The 23773-nt window shown below is 35.2% G+C and overlaps 1 protein-coding gene across 1 annotated transcript; it reads right to left on the reverse strand.

Annotated features, from left to right (window-relative positions):
- Positions 1–17764: 17764 nt before the first annotated feature.
- Positions 17765–18331, reverse strand: LOC127122549 (secreted RxLR effector protein 161-like). The gene has a single exon (XM_051052866.1). The coding sequence runs from the start codon at positions 18329–18331 to the stop codon at positions 17765–17767; it is 567 nt and encodes a 188-aa protein (XP_050908823.1).
- Positions 18332–23773: the final 5442 nt, after the last annotated feature.

A 23773-nucleotide genomic window follows, 5' to 3' on the forward strand; every position in this document is an offset into this window, starting at 1 on the left:
AATAATGGTTAAAATCTACAAAAGTCCCCGGCAACAACGCCAATTTGATCCGTTGTCGCACACGGGTTAAAAATGAGTAATAATATGTAGTAAACGGGAAGCGACACCTCGAGTATAGTATCGCAAGGATTCTTGTATTATCGTTAACCTAATGAAATAGATTTTGGGGGGTTAATGGTTTATGGATCAATTTAGAAAACAAAGTAAATAAGTGATTAAAATAAGCGATTATAAAATAAGTCAATCTACTGTTTTCGGTTTCCGGCTAATCACTGGTTTTTACCTACCAATTCCCTAAGCGGCTTCGATCTCTACTCAATTTAATATTGATTGACAAGCGCAATAGATATATGATAGATTGATATTCCTATATTCAGAATTAAGCAAACGTATTACTACAATCGTGAATTAAGCAAACATGATTTACAAACCCAATTTAACGACAAAGTGACGAAAACAACGATTAACAGTTAGGAATGCAATCATACGAATTTAATCAAAACCATTCCAAGATTAAGAAAATTATTTTTCATAGAATAGAATTTAAATAGAAACTAAATTAAATTGATAGGATAAAAACCTCAATGCCTTGAAAATTTGGTTACAGCAGATTGACTCTAGAAGATTAGTTCATCTTCATAATCGTACAAAACAAAAGGTTATCGTGAATAATGTGTAATGTTCTACAATACAACGACTGCTCCTTTTAAACAAAATAAGGATTTCACTTATAATTCAAACTAGGCCAGAAAACCTAAATTCGGCCTAACAAATGGCCCAAAAGAAATTATTTCCTGAAGTACGAAACTTCAACGAATTATTTGAGACTTTTGCACTCCGAATCAGCTTTTGTCTTCAACACAAAAGTTTTAGCTATTTCTCTTAGCTTTCAAACACATGTCAAAACGTTCAAAACGACATCATGTAGCTTAAGTTACGATCCTAACAGTGGATAGGTATCAAATAACCGCTAAAACTGAAAATAACAAACAAAAATAGATTAAAGGCAAACATGAACTTAAATCTAAAAACATAATAAAATAGTAAAATAAGAAAAATAAACTAGATAAATGCCTAAGTACAATTATAGAAGAATGTGTATCAAAATGCACTGATCAAATTCCTCAACACTTGAACTTTTGCACTCCGAGCAAAATTACAATTTCAAAACAAAAGGAAAGAAAACAGAGCATGCACTTCCAAAAGTTTTCAAGATACAAGGTACAAGCAGAACTCTAAGTCTAAGTTTCCAGAATATGGTGTTAGTAAGCAACTTTTTGTGACATTTAAAGCCGATAGGAAAACAGATTACCAAAGAGTACATCAACAGCAGTAAGATCCTCACAGGATATAATTCACTCAACTCTCAAGTGTTTAGATTAACTGTTTATACTCAAAGTACAACATGAAAGTTAGTACTATCATAAGGTTGAAAAGATTCTAACATCCACAATTGAAATACATGCACACAAAGATCAAAAGGACTTTTATTTGGTTGTAATGTGGCCAAGGTAAGGGTGAGATAAATCCTAAGGGGGTACTAGGCTAAAATTCAAAGAGACAAAAGAGACTTGAAAGAAACTGTGGTAGTTGAATTTACAAAAGATTTCATTCACTTCAACAACTCTATAGAAACTGTTTTCTCTTCTCCTCTCTCTTTTTATTCCTTTGTTTTTTCCAGAAGGAGTATGTATTGACATCCTCCTATTTTTTATTTTTTTTTATTTTCTTTATCTGCCAACTTCTGAAATATTACAAACATAATTATTCAACCCCACACAACTCGAAACAAGACTCTTTCTACCCTTTGAATAGGGTGATAACATTGTTTTCCACTTCTCGGTTTGTAATGAGTTTTAAACAAAAAAGGGATAATAGGCTCAAGGGGGTTTCAAACAAGAGATGATATTATTTCAGGGTTGGCTTTTTTGGCCAACTGGCTAAAAAAACAAAAAAAAACAAAAATTGCCTTTATCGTATCAGTGTGCACAAATAAACAACAAGATCAACAAAAGTCAATTAAAGTTTTAGAGACTAACAGACATGAGTGAATCACACAATAAATAAATATATGGAGTTTTGCATGTTATCCATATAAGGCTCAAAACTCACAAGGGTTAATGACCTACTGCTAAAGATGTATAATTTAGAGTTTAGTCATACCTATCATACTAAAAATGCACAACAAATTTTTCACATCACACCACAAGACTTTAGTCAAGAGAACTAAGAAAAATACTCATAATTGTAACTCAAAAACTAAAGAAGAAAGCATGCATTTATTTATGTAAGAAAACAAACAAAAACCAAAACAGAGAAAAACTGAAAACAAAACAAATAAATGGTTACCTCCCCCACACTTAAAACATACATTGTCCTCAATGAAAGAACATAAATATAAAATAAGAGTGAGAGAAAGGAAATAACACACCCGAGGAGTCAAGGCGGATAAATGATCGCATAAGCATCCTTTCCCAAAGAGAGCTCATCTACAGTCTCTTCTTCCAAAGTCGGGTTCTTATGGAGTAGCTTTGGGTAGTGTCCATTGACCTTGAAATTTTGATTAGTGCATTTTCCTTGTATTCCAAGATCAAAGAAGAATCTTCGAAAAGTAAAAATGTTGAATGGACACGTAAAAGTGATCTCCTTTTTCACAACATCAAGAATCAAAGGATTATGAAGCCGTCTTACTACTTTTGTTTCATCTTTAAGTGAGATCCTATGCATACATATGGATGGGCTAATATCACGAGTGTCAACCAAGGTCCATCCAATTCCCTTCTTATATTTTTGCTTAAGTTGAAGCTTTGATGAATAATATGAATCCTCGGGAAGTGGTTTAGGCTCTAAAGAAGGTGGTTGTTCAATGGATGGTATGTTTGGGGCAGCCAGATGTCAAGAGCTTCAGCTACATAAACAACTCCATTTACACTATCACCCTGCAAGGCATCATCAATCTCAGCACAAACAACATAAAGGTTAGTGTTAGCACAAACGTCACATGAGTAAATATCATAAAACAAGAAAAAGTTAGAAAATCAACTGAAAACAAATCATAATAAGCTTCATCAACAACTTCAGAAAATAACTCTATTTGAAAAACAGAATGCTCTTCCACGTCAATCTTCTTATTTTTCAGTACTCTTTGTGGGAAAGGGATTGGTGATACATGCTTTTTTTCGACCTCAACAATAATAAAAGGTTCAGATTTATTTTCAGGTGTTACACTAACAATTTTATTATATTTTTCTGGGGCTGGTTCTGTAACTTTTTTGGATCTCAAGGAAATTGCACTCACATTAGGGCATTTTGGATTAACTATTGTTTGGGCAGGTAGTTGGTTTGATCTTTGAGCTTGTTGTATGGCATTCATTAAAGTGGCAAGCTGTCTAATTTGTGTTTGCAAAGTCTGAATACTAAAATCAGTTCACTGCTGAAATTGGAGACTATTTACATCCATTTGCTTGACAAGTTCCTCTAGTGAAGGTTCAGAAGGTGAAGTGGTGGTTACTTGTGGATGGTTATATAGTGGTGGTGGTGGAAGGGGTAGCATCAATTGTTTCACTAAAGAGGTGAGTTCATCAATTCTAGTTTCTAGAGCTTTGTTGGAAGAAGAAACATGAATCCCATTCACATCTTTTGCTTGGACCATGGAATTATCCCTTGTTGTGAACAGTTGGTAGTTAAGTGACATGTTCTCAATCAAGAATTTGGCAGCAACTGGAGTCTTATCAACAAGTGTTCCACCACTAGCAGCATCTAAAATGTTTCTTTCCATTGGTATCAATCCCTCATAAAAGTATTGAATTAACAGCTGTTCAGAAATCTGGTGGTGAGGAAAACTCGACACCAACTGCTTGAATCTTTCCCAGTATTCGGCCATTGATTCCATGTCAACTTGTCTAATACCACATATTTCTTTTATGATTGAAGAAGCTCTTGAGGCATGGAAAAATCTTTCTATGAATATTTTCTTCATATTATTCCAACTTGTAATAGAATTTTCCTCAAGATAATATAACCAATCTTTTGCAGCACCTTGTAGTGAGAATGGAAATGTTCTTAGCTTGACATGATCTTCGGTAATTCCTTGAGGCCTCAATGGTGTAGAACACACAACCTAAAATTATTTTAGATTCCTATGCGGATCCTCACCTGCAAGACCATTAAACCTTGACAACAAGTGTATTAAACCAGATTTCAATTCGAAAGATACAATAGCAACAGGATATTCAATACACAAAGCATTATAATTAACATCAGGGGCAATAAGTTCTCTCAGAGTTCTTTGGTTAGTCATGTTAAACTCAATAAAAAAGAAAAAAAAATCAACCAACGATGAGAAAATACATAACTAATTCAGTTTGCAGCAACAAATAGGAAAATATCGACAATGTCCATCTTAAATAAAAACAATTTAAATACAAAAAAAAATGATTAAAATAAAATAAATAAAAATCTAAAAACACGAAAATTAATCTAATAAAGTCAATTAAGAATTTTGAGAATTTTTGCGGAATTTTCTGAAACTACCAAAACAGAAAAATATATCATACAAAATAGAAAAATAAAGAATTTCGGATTTTTAGGGCGGCGCCCACTATTTAGTCCCTAAATAAAGGCTTTTGATCCTTGATTTTTTATGATTTAATCGACAAAAAATCGGAATAATTTGAGACAATTTTCTTTAAAAAAACTGATTTTTTTGTCCTAAAACGCAAAAAAGATCAGAACGCAAGAAATTTATGGCAAAAAAATGCTAAAACATAACAACTATGACTATAATAATGGTTAGACTAATAATGATTAAAATCTACAAGAGTCCCCGGCAACGGTGCCAATTTGATTCGCTATCGCACACGGGTCAAAAACGAGTAATAATATATAGTAAACGGGAAGCGACACCTCGAGTATCGTATCACATGGATTCTTGTATTATCGTTAACCTAGTGAAATATATTTTGGGGGGTTTCTGGTTTAGGGATCAATTTAGAAAACAAATTAAATAAGTGATTAAAATAAGCGATTATAAAATAAGTCAATCTACTATTTTCGGTTTCCGGCTAATCACTGGTTTTTACCTACCAATTTCCTAAGCGGCTTAGATCTCTACTTGATTCAATTTCGATTGACAAACACAATAGATATATGATAGATTGGTATTCTAATATTCAGAATTAAGCAAACGGATTACTACAATCGTGAATTAAGCAAACACGACTTACAGACGTAATTTAACGACAAAGCGACGAAAACAATGATTAACAGTTAGGAATGCAATCATACGAATTTAATCAAAGTCATTCCATAAAATACAGATTAAGCAACTGAATTTTCATAGAATAGAATTGAAAGAGAAACGAAATTAAATTGATAGGATAAAAACCTCAAGCCTTGGAAATTCGGTTACAGCAGATTGACTCTAAAAGATTAGTTCATTTTCATAATCGTACAAAACAAAAGGTTATTTTGAATAATGTGTAATGTGCTACAGTATAATGACTACTCCTTTTAAACAAAATAAGGGTTGCACTTATAATTCAAACTGGTCCGGAAAACCTAAATTCGGCCCAACAAATGGCCCAAAAGAAATTATTTCCTAAAGTACGAAACTATAACAAATTATTTGAGACTTTTGCACTCATGTCAAAACGTAAAACGACATCCCATAGCTTAAGTTATGATCCGAACAGTGGACATGTATCAAATAACCACTAAAACGTAAAATTGTAAACGAAAATAGATTAAAGGCAAACATGAACATAAATCTAAAAACATAATAAAATAGTAAAATAAGAAAAATAATTTAGATAAATGCATAAGTACAATAATAGAAGAATGTGCATCAAAATGCACTGATCAACAGTGCGTCCATCGAGAGTTGTAGAATTTTGCTAATAAATATTTCTTTTTCAATTTAGATTAAACTGAGTTTCGCTGGACTGGAGGAGTGGCGAATTGGAGTAGGTTCACTCAAGTATACAACAAAAGAATAAGAAAGGAAGTCTAAAGATGGAAGCATTACTCAGGTGACAGGGCATAAATGAATTCCAAGGTCAAATTTTCTAAGTAGACTAGTTGTTATGCTAACCGTGTGTAAGCGTAGCTAAATTTTTTTATTATTGGGGTTAGATGTATTTGATTTGTTGCCCCATACAGGTAAAAAACGATTTGATAAAATATAGCATACGTAAGCGACACTCGAGTAATATTGCAATAAATATTAATTAATTTAGCCAATAGAAACGATAAGGGGGTTTATCAAGGTTTTAGAAAACTTATATCGTAAATAGATAAACTGAAAACAAATATGATGAATGAACGAATCTACTGGTTCAGTTTCTGAATTATCATCGATTATTATAATGCAAATTCTCTAAGTGGATTTGATTCTTAGTTGATTAGAACATTAATCAAACAAGCCCTATCGATACTATATGAATTATGTTCTTAATTACCGAATTAAGTAAACGATTAAGGATAACGCGAATTAAAGAAAAATCTCAGTTAAGCACGATTAAATTAAGGAACATGCATCAATGAAATTTAATCTGATCTATTCTATAAGAAATAAAATTAAGAAAACAATATCCATAGACAAAATTTAAAAGGAATTGAAATTGAATTGAAAATTATAATAACCTTAAAGATTTATGGAATTCGAATTCAGTAGATCAACCTTTGGTGGTTTAACTCTCCATGGAATTCATAGGTGTCTATTCTAATTGTGTGTAAATTGAATACCCTAGCAGTAGTACTGTATGTTTGCTTAAATAATACAAGAAAACTGGGCTCTAAGAGCATCCGACCCAAAAAGCATAAATTTGGCCCAAAAACAAATTATTTTATTAAGCCTGAAAACAAAACATTAATTTGAATCCTTTGCACTCCTAATTGGCATTTTACTTCAACATAAAACGTGCAGATTTTCCTCTTAGCTTTCCAACTTATATTAGAAAGCGTCAATTGAATACTCGTAGCTCGCGTTATGACAAGTTTCCATGTGTGATCGTACTCTAAAAACACCCCTATTATGTATTGCATGCATATGCACCACAACTTATATCTAAAAATTATTTAAGGGTCTTAAGTCACATTTGCACTCATTTTATTTTGTGTAACTCTTTTTTAAATATCCAAATACTCATTTTATTCTGTGTAACTCTTTTTCAAATATCCAAATACATCAAATATATCAGCAATCAATTATTAATCATATCAATCCTAAAATGTAAATGGAGCAAATATCAACATTAGAATCTCTCGATTAGGATGTTCTTTAAGTAGGTGAGTGTTTTTCACCCCATTGTTATTGATCCTTGAGTTATAATATATTCGTCCTATATATTCTATTTTCTATTTTCTTTTTCCGAGTTTCCATGATTAATCTCAAATAATTACAGTTATAACCAAAAACAAAAATTCATTAATAGGTTCAATTATTGGTAAAAATATCTAATTAACACTCCAATCCTCTCATGCCCTCATTTGATTTTAATTTAAGTCTCTAATTTTGTTACAAACTTAATTAGATAGATGATGATGATGATGATGATGTAATACTTAAGGGAGGGGAAAATCTTGATGTTGATGTGAAGTAGAAGATCATGATGGCGGTAAAACTTCTTTCCTTTAACACATGCAAGGTTTGGCCCAAAAGGTAGAACATCTTCTTTTCCTCTCTTTCAATTGTGTTTCCTTCTTCTCCTAACAAGAGTTCTGCATTCTTCTTCAATATTTGATCCTTCAAATTTGCCATTGAATTTTTGAAGGTATGAAAATTGTCGATATGAACATTGCATGTAAGAAAGGGAAGCTAACATACCAGCTCATCTTGGATGGTTTCTCTCTCCACTCCATGTGGTGGAAGGAAGAGGCACTACTATAAAATAGACATTTTGTCACACTAAACTACATCGATCTGTATGTTAACCGTGGTAATACCTCAATTTTGGACGCTAGTGTTTATTTATATTTATGAAAATGCATTGCACTACGGTCAAACTAATAAACCGTGATTATACATTTATGGAGTGACAGAGTTCGAATCTCAGCTCCAACAATTTTCTACTTTTTCGTTAAAATTTATGTTTTCCTTATAATTATAACATATAAATTTAAATTTAAATACCTATCACCATGATTGATAGTGAGAACCATTCAGAAAGTCATTACATTTCATCACGTTTTTTTTAAAATAATGTTGTGAAATTGTTTACTTATATATAATATAAGTGAATTAGCTCTCGCTTCTTGACAATATCGTCATATCTATCACAGCAAAACCTTATCACATATTTTCACTCTTCTTCGTCATTACTCTCGCTTCATACATAAATGTATCCTTCTTCTTCCTTGTTCGAGGGTTTACGTTTTGTTGTTGAATGTTGTTGTAGTTTTATGTTGTTGTATGTTGTTATTGTTGTATATTTTTCGATTTTAGATCCTTCTCTTATCATGAATACTGAGAGCAACAAAATTATCCACAAGATTCATGTTATAAAAGAGTTTATTGATATGGTGGAGTTATGGTTGAACGAAGCTAATGAAGTTGAATCTGTTAGGAGACACATTACTGTTGTTGTTAACAAATTTTTGATTTGTTGTGGGTAGTTGTTGTTAACATGCTACTTTTTGTCGTGGCATGATTTACTTCCTTTTTGGATTAACAATGTACTGCTAATTGTTGTTGCTTGTTATGTTACATGTTAATGGTAGTTATGTTGTGGTTGTTGTTGCTTATCATGTTACAATGTACTGCTTATTTATGTTAACATGCTTCTTTTTGTTGGGGCATGATTTACTTCCCTAATGCTTTATTGTTTCTTGTTATGTTATAATATTAATGCTAGTTTATGTTTTCAACATATGTTAACTCATATTATGGGTGTGGTTCATAAATTCTTTGTTTTGTTATGGAGAAACAGTACAAGAAGTATGAATCAATTTTGGAAGCTTCGTCTGCGTTGTACTTTTTCTTCATGGCAACACAAAGTAGATCAACTTCATATCATTCTATAAATTTTTTCAATAAAAGTTATGTTGTTGTTGCTTTGTTGATGTATATGTTGTTGTTGAGATAATTATAATATATGTAGATTGTTTGTTTCACTCACCCTTCATTGAACATGCATTCTTTTAAAGTGATTTAGAAAATAATAATCTGAAACATAAGTTATATTTCACTACGCCAAAAACTGGAATAGACAGCGCCCCTTAGAGGGCGCTTTATTACAAAAGCGCACTCTAAAGTGAAGAGAAAAAATAAGGAGCATGCTATTGGAATAGACAGCGCACTTTAGAGGGCGCTTTTGTAACAAAGCGCACTCTAAAGTGAAGCGAAAAAATAATGAGGAAATGGAGGGACACCAATAGAGGACGCTTTATTGAAAGCGCCCTCTAAGGGTAACCTTAGAGGGCGCTTTTTAAAAAGCGCTCTCTATGTACATGTACATTTCCAGTTTATAAGGCGCTTTTGGAAAGCCTTAGAGAGCGCTTTTAGAAGCGCCCTCTTAGGCCCCCTTTAGAGGGCGCTTTTGTAACAAAGCGCCCTCTAAAGTGAAGCCAAAAAAATAATAATGAGGAAATGGAGGGACAACAATAGAGGGCGCTTTAGTGAAAGCGCCCTCTAAGGTTACCCTTAGAGGGCGCTTTTAAAAAAGCGCTCTCTAAGTCCATGTACATTTCCAGTTTAGAAGGCGCTTTTGGAAAGCCTTAGAGAGCGCTTTCAGAAGCGCCCTCTTAGGCCCCCTTTAGAGGGCGCTTTTTTTTACAAAAGCGCCCTCTAAGGTCCCCTTTAGTAAACATTAAAATTATAACATATACTGCATGTCTCTTTATTTTCCCTCTCTATAAGCTATTTCCAGTTTATAAGGCGCTTTTGGAAAGCCTTAGAGAGCGCTTTTAGAAGCGCCCTCTTAGGCCCCCTTTAGAGGGCGCTTTTGTAACAAAGCGCCCTCTAAAGTGAAGCCAAAAAAAATAATGAGGAAATGGAGGGACAACAATAGAGGGCTCTTTAGTGAAAGCGCCCTCTAAGGTTACCCTTAGAGGGCGCTTTTAAAAAAGCGCTCTCTAAGTCCATGTACATTTCCAGTTTATAAGGCGCTTTTGGAAAGCCTTAGAGAGCGCTTTCAGAAGCGCCCTCTTAGGCCCCCTTTAGAGGGCGCTTTTTTTACAAAAGCGCCCTCTAAGGTCCCCTTTAGTAAACATTAAAATTATAACATATACTGCATGTCTCTTTATTTTCCCTCTCTATAAGCTATTTCCAGTTTATAAGGCGCTTTTGGAAAGCCTTAGAGAGCGCTTTTAGAAGCGCCCTCTTAGGCCCCCTTTAGAGGGCGCTTTTGTAACAAAGCGCCATCTAAAGTGAAGCCAAAAAAAAATAATGAGGAAATGGAAGGACAACAATAGAGGGCGCTTTAGTGAAAGCGCCCTCTAAGGTTACCCTTAGAGGGCGCTTTTAAAAAAGCGCTCTCTAAGTCCATGTACATTTCCAGTTTAGAAGGCGCTTTTGGAAAGCCTTAGAGAGCGCTTTCAGAAGCGCCCTCTTAGGCCCCCTTTAGAGGGCGCTTTTTTTACAAAAGCGCCCTCTAAGGTCCCCTTTAGTAAACATTAAAATTATAACATATACTGCATGTCTCTTTATTTTCCCTCTCTATAAGCTATTTCGTTTACGTAACTGGGTTTTCTCTCTACTGCGATTACTCTCTACTGCGATTACTCTCGTCCTCCGTTCGTTCTCCCTCCCTCACCGTCATCGTCGCCGTCGCCTTTTTCTGCTGCTGCGTTCACGTTCACTGAGTTATTTGCGTCCACCGTCACTGTTCACTTTCTTCTCCATCGTTACCGTCACCTTGAAGGTATTTCTCTTCTCCATCGTTACCGTTCACTTTCTTCATGTGTTTGATTAGGGCATTTTCTAAATTTAGTTTTACATTTTGTGCATTATGTTGATTAATGTTGTTTAGGGCAAACTGAGTTTTTTATTTCTGATTGAAAACTGATATCATTTGAAGTGTGTTTGAGCTTGTGCTTGGAAGTTTGATGATTATGGATACAAGTTTGTTCATGTTCCAAACACCATAAGTTTGCATTGGTCTTTTGCATGCAGTAGGTGTGTGTGAGTTTGTATTCAATAATGATAAAAAAAAGAGTTTAGATTGTTGTAACATGAGAGAAATGGAAGGTATATGAATGTGTTCACGTATTGAATCATTGTCTTACTTGGGTCTTATTGAATCATTTCTATATTACAGATAAAATGGCTAACCAAGACGATACCCATGACGCGAATGGATCACGTAACAATGTTGAAAAAGAAATCAAACGAGGATTGACTGTTATGAAGTCAATCATTCGTGCAAGAGACAAGGGTGTAAAATTTGAAGTACATTGGAGTGCTGAAGACCAACTAATTGAGCCTAACGGTTCAATGTTGGCAAGTTACATTGGTTTCCTTGTTCGACAACATATTCCGATTACATGTGATAATTGGAGAAGTCCGGACTTGAAGGTTGACAAAGAAAAAATATGGTCGGAGATACAGGTACTTACCATATATTGTTATATGTTTTTTTTTGTTGACTATTTGTTGACCATATATTGTTATAATATTACTTTATAATAACACACTCCATGTGTATGTTTTTTAGAGATCCTTTCACATCGATGAAAGCCGGCAAAAATATTGTATTCAATTGGCCGGAAAAAGACTCTGAGGATTTCGATCCTTTTTGTCCAACAAATTTCTCAAGGATGAGGAAGGAAAATTTGTTGAAGCAGAACGGCCAATGAAGTATGCCGAGATTATTTCAGCCGATGAATGGGATAACTTTGTCGCCAAACGAAGAAACGAAAAATTCCATGTAATGTCTATTAATTATGGTATTATACAATTGTTAAGTTACTTGGTTCTAATATGCCTTAAACTTTTTTATCCAGGAAGTAAGCGACAAAAATCGGAAAAGGGCATCAAAACCCGCGTATCTGTACAAATAAGGGCGTACGGGATATGCACGGTTACAACAAAGAATTGTGAGTATATTCAAATGCTATGAGCTTATACATTGTCACAATATGTTATAATTGATGATCTTATAATCTAATTCAATGTGTAGCTAGCCGAGGAGAAAAGTGACGCAACATCTCTTTCGGAGCACGTATTATGGAAGGCTGCTCGGGTTGGGAAGGATGGGGCTGTCGTTGAAGCGGTCCAAAATGTTTATGACGAATGTGTAAGTATATGTAACATTATTTCTTTAATTATATCGAAAATTTTGTTAGACATATAATTCATTTTTAATCTCCTCTAATAATATTTCAGGAGACTTTATCCCAAACCTTACCTTCAACCGAGGTCCAGGATTGCAGGAGCGTACTTAGTCGAGTACTAAATGTTCCTGAGTATTCCGGTCGTGTGAGGGGTAAGGGTTTTGGTGTGACTCCGTCGTCATTTTATAAAAAACCAAAAACAAAAAATGCTACCAACAAAGAGGTGATGGAGACCTTGGCGGAGTTAAGGGCACAAGTACTCCAACTGCAAAACGAGAATGCAAGGTATAGAGAGGAAAGGTGCGCTTCCGAGGCAAAAGATACTAGTGACCGAGCTAGTATCAATTGTCAACCGAAATTTCCCGAGGTAATTATATATGTTATTATGAAATTAAAATAGCACTTTTTTACTTGACACATATACACGTTAACAATAACATTTATTATTGGTTTAGGGCATTTCACCTTGTCAGCTGTATCTATCGTCACCAACTTATCGCATAGTTGGCAAGGGAAAAGTGCACAATACTTCGGGTGAATTACTTCACCATAATCCCCTCCCGGTGGGATATATGAAAGTTTCGGTTGACCTTGTATTAGATACGAACGCCCTTCTACCATTACCTGACGTTGTTTCAGAGACAACGTTGATGCGAGATGCAGTCGGATCCTTTGTTGGTTGGCCGTCAGATCTAATTTTCCCTGATGCCGAGGTATATATGTTCTAAATGATTATGAATATTTAGTATTCACATTTCAATTCAGCTACAATTATGATATTTAATCAATCCTTATTACATGGTAATGTTAGACTCCTACAAGACCCACACATAAAGTTGGTAAAGGGATTTCAAGACGCTTCGAGTCGGTTGCATCTCAAAAAGAGGTACAAATATATATACCCATTGAATTATATACGCAACGATTCTGTTGCATCACAAAAAGTCATGATTTATTTTATATGAATTTTTAGTTTCCCGGTCGAAAGTTGAAAAGCGCTGCTAAGGATATTCCAACGACGTCCGGGACAAAATCTCAAATTATGATGCGTCTTGAGAAAATGATGGATGAGTCCGATATTATGCACTGGGCCATTCGTAGTATAGATTTTGATGAAGGTGTTTTCGGAGCTGCTCATTTCGAAATAATTGCAAAGGAGGACATGCAACAACTTTTTGAACACGACGAATTGGGCATCGCTGTCATTCATACATACATATGGTACTCCGATCAATCTATAATTTACTTAGTTGAACAATTTATTTACACATTTCAATGAGTAGTCTAATGTTTATTATGTTTCTATTTAAGGTATATGTATGTAACATTGATGCGGGGAACTGAATTGTGTAACCGTTTCAATTTTATTGCTGCTTCCCGTATCAACGCAACGTTAATAACGAAAAATCCAACATCCGTAAAGAATGATCTAGTCGATAGATTCATGGCGGCCGGCGATAATACTACACCCAGTTTGTATTTTTTACCGTTTAATTCTGGCAACGGGTTAGATTTTCTTTCTAATAATTTCATTCTAATCTATGTATATCTTTTACGTAGAAAATTTTCATTCATCTAAATTTTTGTTTTATTTTACAGTGGTCACTGGGTGTTGGTTGCTATGGATCTTTCGAGACTAATAGTGTATTATCTCGATTCGTTATCGGGTGATTGGAGTAAATATCCGAGTATGAAGAAGACGGTTGACGCGTAAGTGAAATTCCCCTAAATATTCGTGTGTATTTGTATATTTAATTATGTCTGTCAGATTGATCTCAATATACGTTTTTATTTTGTTAGGGCAATAATAAAATTTAGATCGAAAAAGAATTATCGTAATAGGAAGGACATTACCTGGGTCAGAGTTCAGGTATATATTAAGTATCTTATTTTTGCTTATAATAGTGTTTGTTTTTTTGCTTATAATAGTGTTTGTAAGAAATTAACTATATATATATTGTTTGTTTTTCTGTGTAGTGTCCTCAGCAAAATAATTCGGTCGATTGCGGATTTTTTGTATTGAGATTTATGAGAGATATCATTGCGTTGAATCATATAGACATCCCAAAAATGGTATGGAATAATAACTTAGGGTTTATTTTAATATTATCGGATATTTCATCTAATTTGTTACTAAATCATGAATATGTTTTATTCTCTTAATTGTAGTACTTTGAGGAATACAAATCTTACTCAATAGCTCATTTGGATGAAATGAAGGATGAATTGTGTCAATTCATTGTTGATCAAAGAATCATATAGCTAGGTTGTATATTGTTGTACATATATGTATGGAATGTTGTTGTTGTATGCTGTTGTTGTATATATGTTGTATATTGTTGTTGTACTTTTACTAAATCATGAATATGTTGTTGTATATTGTTGATCAAAGAATCATATATTAATGTTGTATATATGGAGGATTAATGTTGTATATAAATGGATTCATGTTGTATATATCAATGGATTAATGGTGTATAACATTGGATTAAAGGATGAAATCAATATGAATTTTACACTTTTGCAGCATGCGAACAGGTTACCAATTAAATATCCACTGTTTTTCAAACAAATTTTTTTAAAATAACTAACACTTTAGAGGGCGCTTTGTCCAGAAAGCGCCCTCTAAACACTTTACATTGACAACTTTAGAGGGCGCTTTGTCCAGAAAGCGCCCTCTAAACACTTTACATTGACAACTTTAGAGGGCGCTTTTTCCTGAAAGCGCCCTCTAAACACTTTACATTGACAACTTTAGAGGGCGCTTTTTCCAGAAAGCGCCCTCTAAGGTTTCCCTTTATGGACCACTCCAGAGGGCGCTTTTTTCTGAAAGGCGTTGTCTTTACCTATGCCAGTGCCACTTTAGAGGGCGCTTAAAAGCACTGTTATAGGCCAAAATAAGCGCCCTCTTTTCCCTTATTTGGCGTAGTGTTTGAAATTCAACTTAGATCAAACATTATTTTGGAATTGCATCTATCTCGTAATTCATTCATCTATATCACTCTTTAACACGTAGAACTTGATTTATTACCCAAAATTCTTCAAAGCATTGATTCGTTCTCTATTAATTTATATTGCAAAACATCAAATGTGTTGAAAAATAGGACCATCTTCATCGGTGTCATCATAATAATCTTCATCATTGACTAAAAAGTAATGATGATGATGATAGCGATGATGATGATCCCGAATTAGTCAACATATTGATGTTTTACAAAATAAACTAGGACTGAACCGTTGCTTTGAATAATTTGTGGCATTGAATCAAATATTATGTGTTAAGAAGCAAGAGATGAATTATAGTGTGAATGCAATTTGAAAAATAATGGTTTATTTAAGTTGTATTTAAAGAATAATTTGATTTTTAAAATTATTATCTTCTACGTCAAGTTTTATGGTTGTATATGTTTAGTGAGGTGTAAGGAAAAACAAGCAATACACATATTTTATAATAAACTCAGGGTACTTTTCATAACGGTTATATTCTGTAACCGTGGTGAAATATTAATTATTTCCAAATAAATTGCTGTAGCGGTTAGGTTTTGAACCCCTGGCCTTAATATATATCATAACAGTTGTTTAATATAACTGTTGTGATAGGTAGCGCTTTACCTTGCTTATAACAATAGTCACACGCCCGTTGTGGAAACTACCATACATACAATCACATGCTACCTAACAACGGAAGTGAAACCGTCATTATATGTGTTTCGCAACCGTCATTATATGTATTTTTCGTAGTAATGAGAATGAAAAGAAAGAAACAATAATATGACTTCTTCCAGAACCTTCCTTATCTATGGTTAACGAAAAGACTATATTTCCCATCCTTAAAAGAATGTGAATTCTCTATTATATCCTCCATGTTAAATCGTATTACCAAAAGACCTTTGCATCGTAATTTTGACTTAGGGACTTAATTACCTTTACGCAAATCCAATAAATCTTTATCTAGTTTTGAAGTAATATATTATATCATGAAATGAATAAAGTGTCCTTCCTTATCAACACAAAGTTACTTAATACCTTCACTCTTGTAATTAATCCTGGATTCTTCCTTGAATTCTAATTATGGTTTAAGAGATACACTATCTTTCCTTAACCCTATCTATCATTAACTTGACTTGGCGTTCCATAAACATTTTGTGATCAAAATAAAATAATCTTTAGGATAAAATTTCAATTTTATCTCTCATTCCTCTAATTACACAACCTTCAATACATCTTTGGTTCTTAACAGATTCAACACTCTCAATCCATTGTAAATAACTCGCCAACTGAATATTCAACATGATACCTAGATCGGTTAGAATAGGAGAATGTGGGATGTTACGTTTCCCCCTTTCTTCATTAGTTTTGTCTTCAAAATTTATGCTTACCTAAAAAAACAATTCATCTGCCTTTAGGGATTCCTTCCTCACACATTTTCATTACATCTATATTTCAAGTTTAGTTCTATAATATATGATTCCCCTACTACACATATAATGTCTCCACTTAAACAAATGAAACCTCAAATGATTACTCTGGTCCCTTTTTAATATTGTCGGAATAATCTCTTACTGAACTTAAATTACTTATATCCAACTCTCTTTAGGTGTCTTTTTTACTATTTATGGTTCAAGACTCCTAGATCTCCAAAATTGAATTGTTGTAAGTTGTTCCATGTTCGTCTCCATAACATCTTTCACATATTTTCCAATGGGCCAGTGTCACCCTCGTCTTTAAATAACGATATTGATATTGGTGAGAATTGATTCCTTAACTCATTCAGCTCCCATCCAAATATGGAATCTACAACTTTTATTCATGAGGTACGATGTTCAATTTGCTAGGTTGATTGTTTCAGGAAAACTATTTACACTAAAACTCACTCCGACACTTGCTTCTCAAAGAAGGTTCATTGAATTTTTTGTTAGAACACAAAACTCAAACTTGAAGGTTTGACAATGGTGGAAGAAAAGAAAATTGGGGAAGATGAAATTGAGAGAGAATTAGAGAGAATAAAGTAATATTGGATAAGTATTAATTTTTGCATTAATTTTGAATTGGGAATATTACAATTGTATTTATACATTGAGAATAAAATGATACAACTAAAGTGACTCTACCAAAATAAATTCTGTTAATTTTTGGAAGGGTAAAAACAGAATTTAATTTCAATTAACACACTACCTCACTTTAATTGCTCCAAGTCCACCATGCTCAAGCACTTCTTTAGCCTCTTGAACACATCATTTGTCACACCCTTTGTCAACAAATCCGCGACTTGGTCTTCGCTTCGGTAATAGCTCAATCTAAGCTTTCCATCACCGACCAATTCTCTCAAATAATGAAACCGCATCTCAATATGCTTGCTCCTTCCGTGTGCAATCGGATTCTTCACAAGATTTATTGCGGAAACATTGTCTACAAACAGTGTGGTGGCAGCATCATCACCACATCCCAATTCCTTTAATAGATTCATAAGCCACATAGCTTGGCACGCACCTAACTACGCCGCAATGTACTCGGTCTCACAAGAAGAGAGTGCTACAACCGGTTCCTTTTTCGAACACCAAGAGATTGGTGTACTACCAAACATAAAGATGTACCCCGCCGTCGATTTTCGGTCATCTTTATCTCTGCACCAATTAGAATCGGTGTAGCCAAGTAAATTGCACTTACGCCCCGTGTCCGATGCGGGAAAGAGAATTCTGCAACCAAGAGTATCTTTAACATATCTAAGGATCCTCTTAACCGTCGCCAAGTGAGACACCTTCGGTCTCTCCATGAATCTACTCGCAATACCGACACTAAAAGCCAAATCCGGTTGCGTATTGCACAAATACCGTAACGATCCAATCAAGCTCCGGTAACTCGTTGGATCGACATCATCCTCCTTATCACTTTTGGACAGATGCATTCTAGCCTCACAAGGTGTAATAGAAGCATTGCAATGCTCCATATCACACTTTTTCAAAATATCTAGAGCATACCTCCTTTGGTGCATAAGCAGCCCCACTTTTGACTTGTGAAACTCTATGCCAAGGAAGTAATTCATGACACCAAGATCCGTCATCTCAAACTCTCTCATGAGCTCACTTTTGAACCTTGAAACACTCTTGTCATGGCTTCCCGTAATCAAGAGATCATCAACATACAAGCAAAGTATAATCACACCATCATTCGTATCCGATCTCACATAAACTCCATGTTCGGATACACATCGTTTGAAACCAATGTCAATAAGAAATCCGTCAATACGTTTGTTCCAAGCTCTTGGAGCTTGTTTCAAACCTTACAACGCCTTGTGTAGCTTGTAATACTTCATCTCTTGATCTTTTATCACGAAACCGGGTGGCTGCCCCACATAGACTTCCGCAACAAGAGGACCATTCAAAAACGCAGATTTGACATCCATTTGGTAAAGCATCCAATTGTTGCTATGCGCAATACCAACAACCAAACGAATAGTCTCTAATCTAGCCACCGGTGCGAATACCTCCTCATAGTCTATACCTTCTCGTTGCAAGAACCCCTTCGCCACTAATCGAGCTTTGTGCTTGATTACTTCACCTTTGGGATTTGCTTTAACCTTATAGACCCATCGCACACCTATCGGTTTCTTTCCAAGTGGTAAATCAACCAACTCCCAAGTACCGTTTTTCTCAATAGATTCCAGCTCCTCTTTCATTGCACATATCCACTTAGGATCACTTAAGGCTTCTTCCTCATTTACCGGTTCGGATTCGGCCATAAGCGCGAAATGAACAAAATCACCATCTTTATTCACTTTGTTATCTTGGAATCTTTCGTAATCTCGGAGTCTATGAGGTAAGGCTCTTTGCCTCACTGGTCTACCATTATTAAAAACATCATTTTGCGCTATTGTAGGTGCTGGTACAGTGGTGTCAGAAGCCTCCGGATCAGTAATTTCAAAAACCTGTTGCTGCTGTTTTTCTATGAGTAATCGATTACTGCTATTTGGGTAATCGGTTACTGCAGCATTTTCTGCATTTTTTACTTCATCAAAAGTCACATCCCGGGTTATGACGATCTTCTGATTTTTTCCATCGAACAACTTGTACCCTCCAGTAGAGTGATATCCTACAAATATCATCTTCTCACCCTTATCATCCAATTTCTTTCGAAGTTGGTCTGGTACATGACGATATCCAATCGATCCGAAAATGCGCAAATGATTCAAATTCGGTTTGAAGCCACTCCAAGCCTCTTCCGGTGTGAGTTTCTCCAGCTTCTTAGTGGGACCCCTATTCAACAAGTAGGTGGTTGTAGACACGGCCTCACCCCATAATTCCTTAGGCAAATTTTTCCCACAAAGCATAATATGCACCATGTTCATTATTGTACGATTTTTCCTCTCGGCAGCCCCATTTTGTTGAGGCTTATATGGAGGCACCACCTCATGTAAAATTCCCTCAAGATCACAAAACTTCCCAAACTCACTAGAGGTATACTCACCGCCACCATCTGTTTTGAGAATTTTGAGCTTCCGACCGCTTTGGCGCTTCACCATGGATTTGAAATTCTTGAAAACTCCAAATACCTCATCTTTTCTCTTGATAAGATATGTCCAAAGCTTCCTACTAAAATCGTTAATGAACGTAACAAAATATCAATTGCCACCATAAGTCTCTACTTGCATCGGTCCGCAAACGTCGGAACATACCACCTCAAGTAAGCATTTGGTTCTTCGACCCGCATTTTTGCTAAACACATTCTTGTGCTGTTTAACCTTCACACATTCCTCACACAATTCAGTTGGAATACTAATGTGTGGCAGCCCCGTTACCAGTTCACTTTGTTGCAACTTTCTTAGATCCCTAAAAGTAAGGTGACCAAGATGGTAATGCCATAACCACTCATCTGTACTTTCCGTGGTAGCTAGACAACGATGCTCCATAACCTTTAACTCAACCTTAAAGGTTATATTGGCAGCCATCGGCGCTTTTAGAATCAACACACCATTTGAATCCAAAACGCGTAAAATCTTGTCCTCCAACCGAATTTTGTATCCTCTTTCAAGTAATTGGCCAATGCTTAAAAGATTACACTTAATTCCCGGTATATACAAGACATTTTTTATCCTTGAATGTCCACCATTCCTTTTTCCCATCAAAACATCTCCTACCCCTTCGGCGCTTAAAGTGGTGTCGTCGGCAAATTTGGCTTTACTTTTTGCCGCTTGATTGATTTGCACAAACCAATCTTTTCGACCCGTCATATGTGTTGAACAATCGGAATCCAAGTACCACTCATCTCTCCCTTGGACTCCATCACGAACGGTAACCAATGCATTTTGATCCGAATGCATTTTCTCTCTATTTTCCGGAACGGTACAGCTGCTGTCCCGCAAACTATCACTACTGTAGCTGCTGCCCGGAACATCCGTAATGCCATAACTCTCCTCCGTGATCATTACTAGAAGTGTGTCCTCATCATCTACCTCTTCCCTAGCAACCTTGGATTCATTATTGTGATTCTCATTCAATTTACCATGACACGAATTTGCAAAGTGTCCAAACTTTGTGCACTTGTAGCATTGCACCTTACTCATATCACGCTTCTTGAAACCATTGCTATGACCACTATCCTTGGAGCTACTTTCACCCTTTTCACTCGTCGAATGCTTTGAATTTTGCGAATCGTTTGAGCCAAAATTCTGAAAATTTGATTTACCTCTCGCTGCAAATTTTCCTTTCGACCTCTTATTCTTCTCATTGAAACACGCTTGCAAAGCAATCTCCGCTTTGGCTTTGTCGGCGCCTCTCTCATCCATCCTTTGTTCATGTGCCTCTAACGAACTTTGAAATTCATCCTTGCTCAAAGTTGTTAGATCCTCTGATTCTTCAATAGCCACAACTATGTTGTCGAAACGCGACGTTAACGAACACAATACTTTCTATACAACATTCTGCTCAAGAATCGTTTCCCCACAAGATTTGATTTGATTAACTAACCGGGTAATGCGCGCAATGTAGTCGTTGATCGTTTCTTTGTCTTCCATTTGTGTTAACTCGAATTGTCGCTTGTAAGTTTGTAACCTTACAACCTTCGCTTTGACGGCACCGACATATGCTTTCTCCAAGATTTCCCATGCTTGCTTCGCCGATTCACAATCGCCAACCTTCTCGAAATTGTCGTTATCAACACACGAATGAATCAAGAATAAGGCTTTGTAATCCTTCTTCTTCTCTTCTTTGTGTGTAGCTCTTTGAATATCGGTAGCCTCTGCCCCTAATTGTGTGGAAACTTGGCCCTTTTTCCTTCCTTTGGAAGATGTCTTGGTTCAAGGATTCATGCTTGTGAATAGTGGGTTGAGTGTTCTCCAAAGAATGACTTAAACAAAACAAAGCAAAAGCAATACTAACTTCTAATCAACTAACAACTAACATTTAATTTCAAGCCATTTACTTTTATGCACTTAATTTTAAGTCTTTATTCATTTGCCATTATTCATACCATTTAACTTGTTTACTTTAATGTCATTTTCACTTTGCTCACTTGAGCCATATTTTGTGATTATATTGTGATTGTATATACTTGTTTATGTATTTTGTTTGTGGTCTTTTGACCTTAATATACATAATAACAACAAAAACCCTAAAAGACATTTGTGTGGACTGTTGGATTTTATCTGAGACATTGGATTTAGAATTAGGAAACACTCCTTATGCAAAAGGACTTGGCCAATGCCAACTTTCATGAAACCAAGTGCTTGTGAAGTGAACATCATCTGATGCAAGTATTTTGATGCCATTTGAGTTCATCTGCTACATGGTCTTATTGAAGCTATTACTTTGAACTTGTGCTAAATCCTATCTCTGATTTCATCTGATACATAGGAATTATGAAGAAGATCATGGAGTTGCTAAGCTTGGATGAGGCTATCTTTATTTGATGCCTTGCTCTTCATCTTACTATTTGTGTATTGATATTGCTTGACTCTAAAGTCCAAGGGAAATTTGAGTTTCTATATGACATTCTTGTCTATTGGATTACATCCCATTGGTCAGATCTTTTAAACTCTTAAATTTTAATTTTTTGCTTAGAATTAGTCTTTTCATCTCCTCCCCACTTCTTTAATTCCAAATCTCTCCCTCCTTTTAAAATATTTTTTGCTTGTGTTTTTCTAAACTTAGACCATATTGCAAATTAGAAACATTGGCCTTATGCCATTGCATTTTAAAAAAACTCTTTTCTTAATCAAAATTGTAAATGAACTTAACTATACTTGACTTAAAATTTCAAAAGACAAAAAGAACTAACACTGATTCAAACCTTTTTAGGCCTTTTGTGCCTTTGTTAAACTTAAATTTTTTGTTAAAAGTAATGCATTCACTTTTAAGTTGTTACCACAAACTACGAGGTTTTGATCCCTCATTTTATGTTGGTACATAGGCACAAGTCCGAAGGTCTTGTCAAACACAAAAATATAATTAATGAATTCTTTTTCCACCCCTCCATTCTATTTCAAACATCATTTTATACAAAAACACATATGCACACAAAAAGGGCTCTCTAGGAGTACCTAGGACACTTTGGGTGCTAACACCTTCCCTCTGTGTAACCAACCCCCTTACCTATAATCTCTGGCATTTTATTAGTTTTGATTTGAAAACTTCTTATCTTTTGGGTTTTGTTCGTACTTTTCCCTTTTCCCATGGAAATAATAAAAGTGCAGTGGCGACTCTGGTTTAATTGACGTCTAGCTTATCCATAGCTCGATGGTCATGAATTTAGTGCTACATAAATTAAATGGAGAATCTGCTGGGGAGTAGTCTCCAGTGAGTTTAGCCTACTTTTTTTTGTGTGTATATTTGTATATTTGATGTTTGTATATTTGTTTGTATGATATAATCTGCTTATTGTGCTTGGTGATTTCTGAGTGGTGAGATAAGTTCTAACCCGAACTTTAGTGCAATTAAGATAGGAAGATGGTATAGTCATGTTCGACTTGTGTGGGGTAGTCCTTAACAAGTTTGCCTTAGATCCATCTACTCAGTGGAGACTCTTTTGGAGTTATTGATGTCACACAAGTTATTTGTGGTTAGGCATTACTCTCTTTGATTTAGGGTCCGAGAAGCTGAGGACTGTAGAACATTTAACCCATCTTGGCCTATTTAGGACATAGTGCGGAGACTGTTCAAGTGTAGACTTGATAACAGTTGTTACGCGATACTACACTCAGACGAGTTTCTCTTGAGAATATATGGGTTGATAAGTCAATCATCCTAACCTATAATATCCGATAGATGGAATTAAGACTCTGGGAACTTTTTAGAACATGATATACAGGTTTTTATCCTTAGTACACTCCTTTGGGATGGTTCTTAACCTGACTCCATGCTCGTGACTCACAATAAACCCTTGATTCTTGGTTGATCCAACCGAGTCTTGTCAATATCAATGGAACTTGGGTGTTGATAAGGTGAAAACCGTAATCCACCCAAATGGATGATTGATCTTGATAATGACTTGATTCATCCCTTGACCTTTG

The sequence above is a fragment of the Lathyrus oleraceus genome, chromosome 2 (genome assembly GCF_024323335.1).
Source record: "Lathyrus oleraceus cultivar Zhongwan6 chromosome 2, CAAS_Psat_ZW6_1.0, whole genome shotgun sequence".
NCBI classification, from domain to species: Eukaryota; Viridiplantae; Streptophyta; class Magnoliopsida; order Fabales; family Fabaceae; genus Lathyrus; species Lathyrus oleraceus.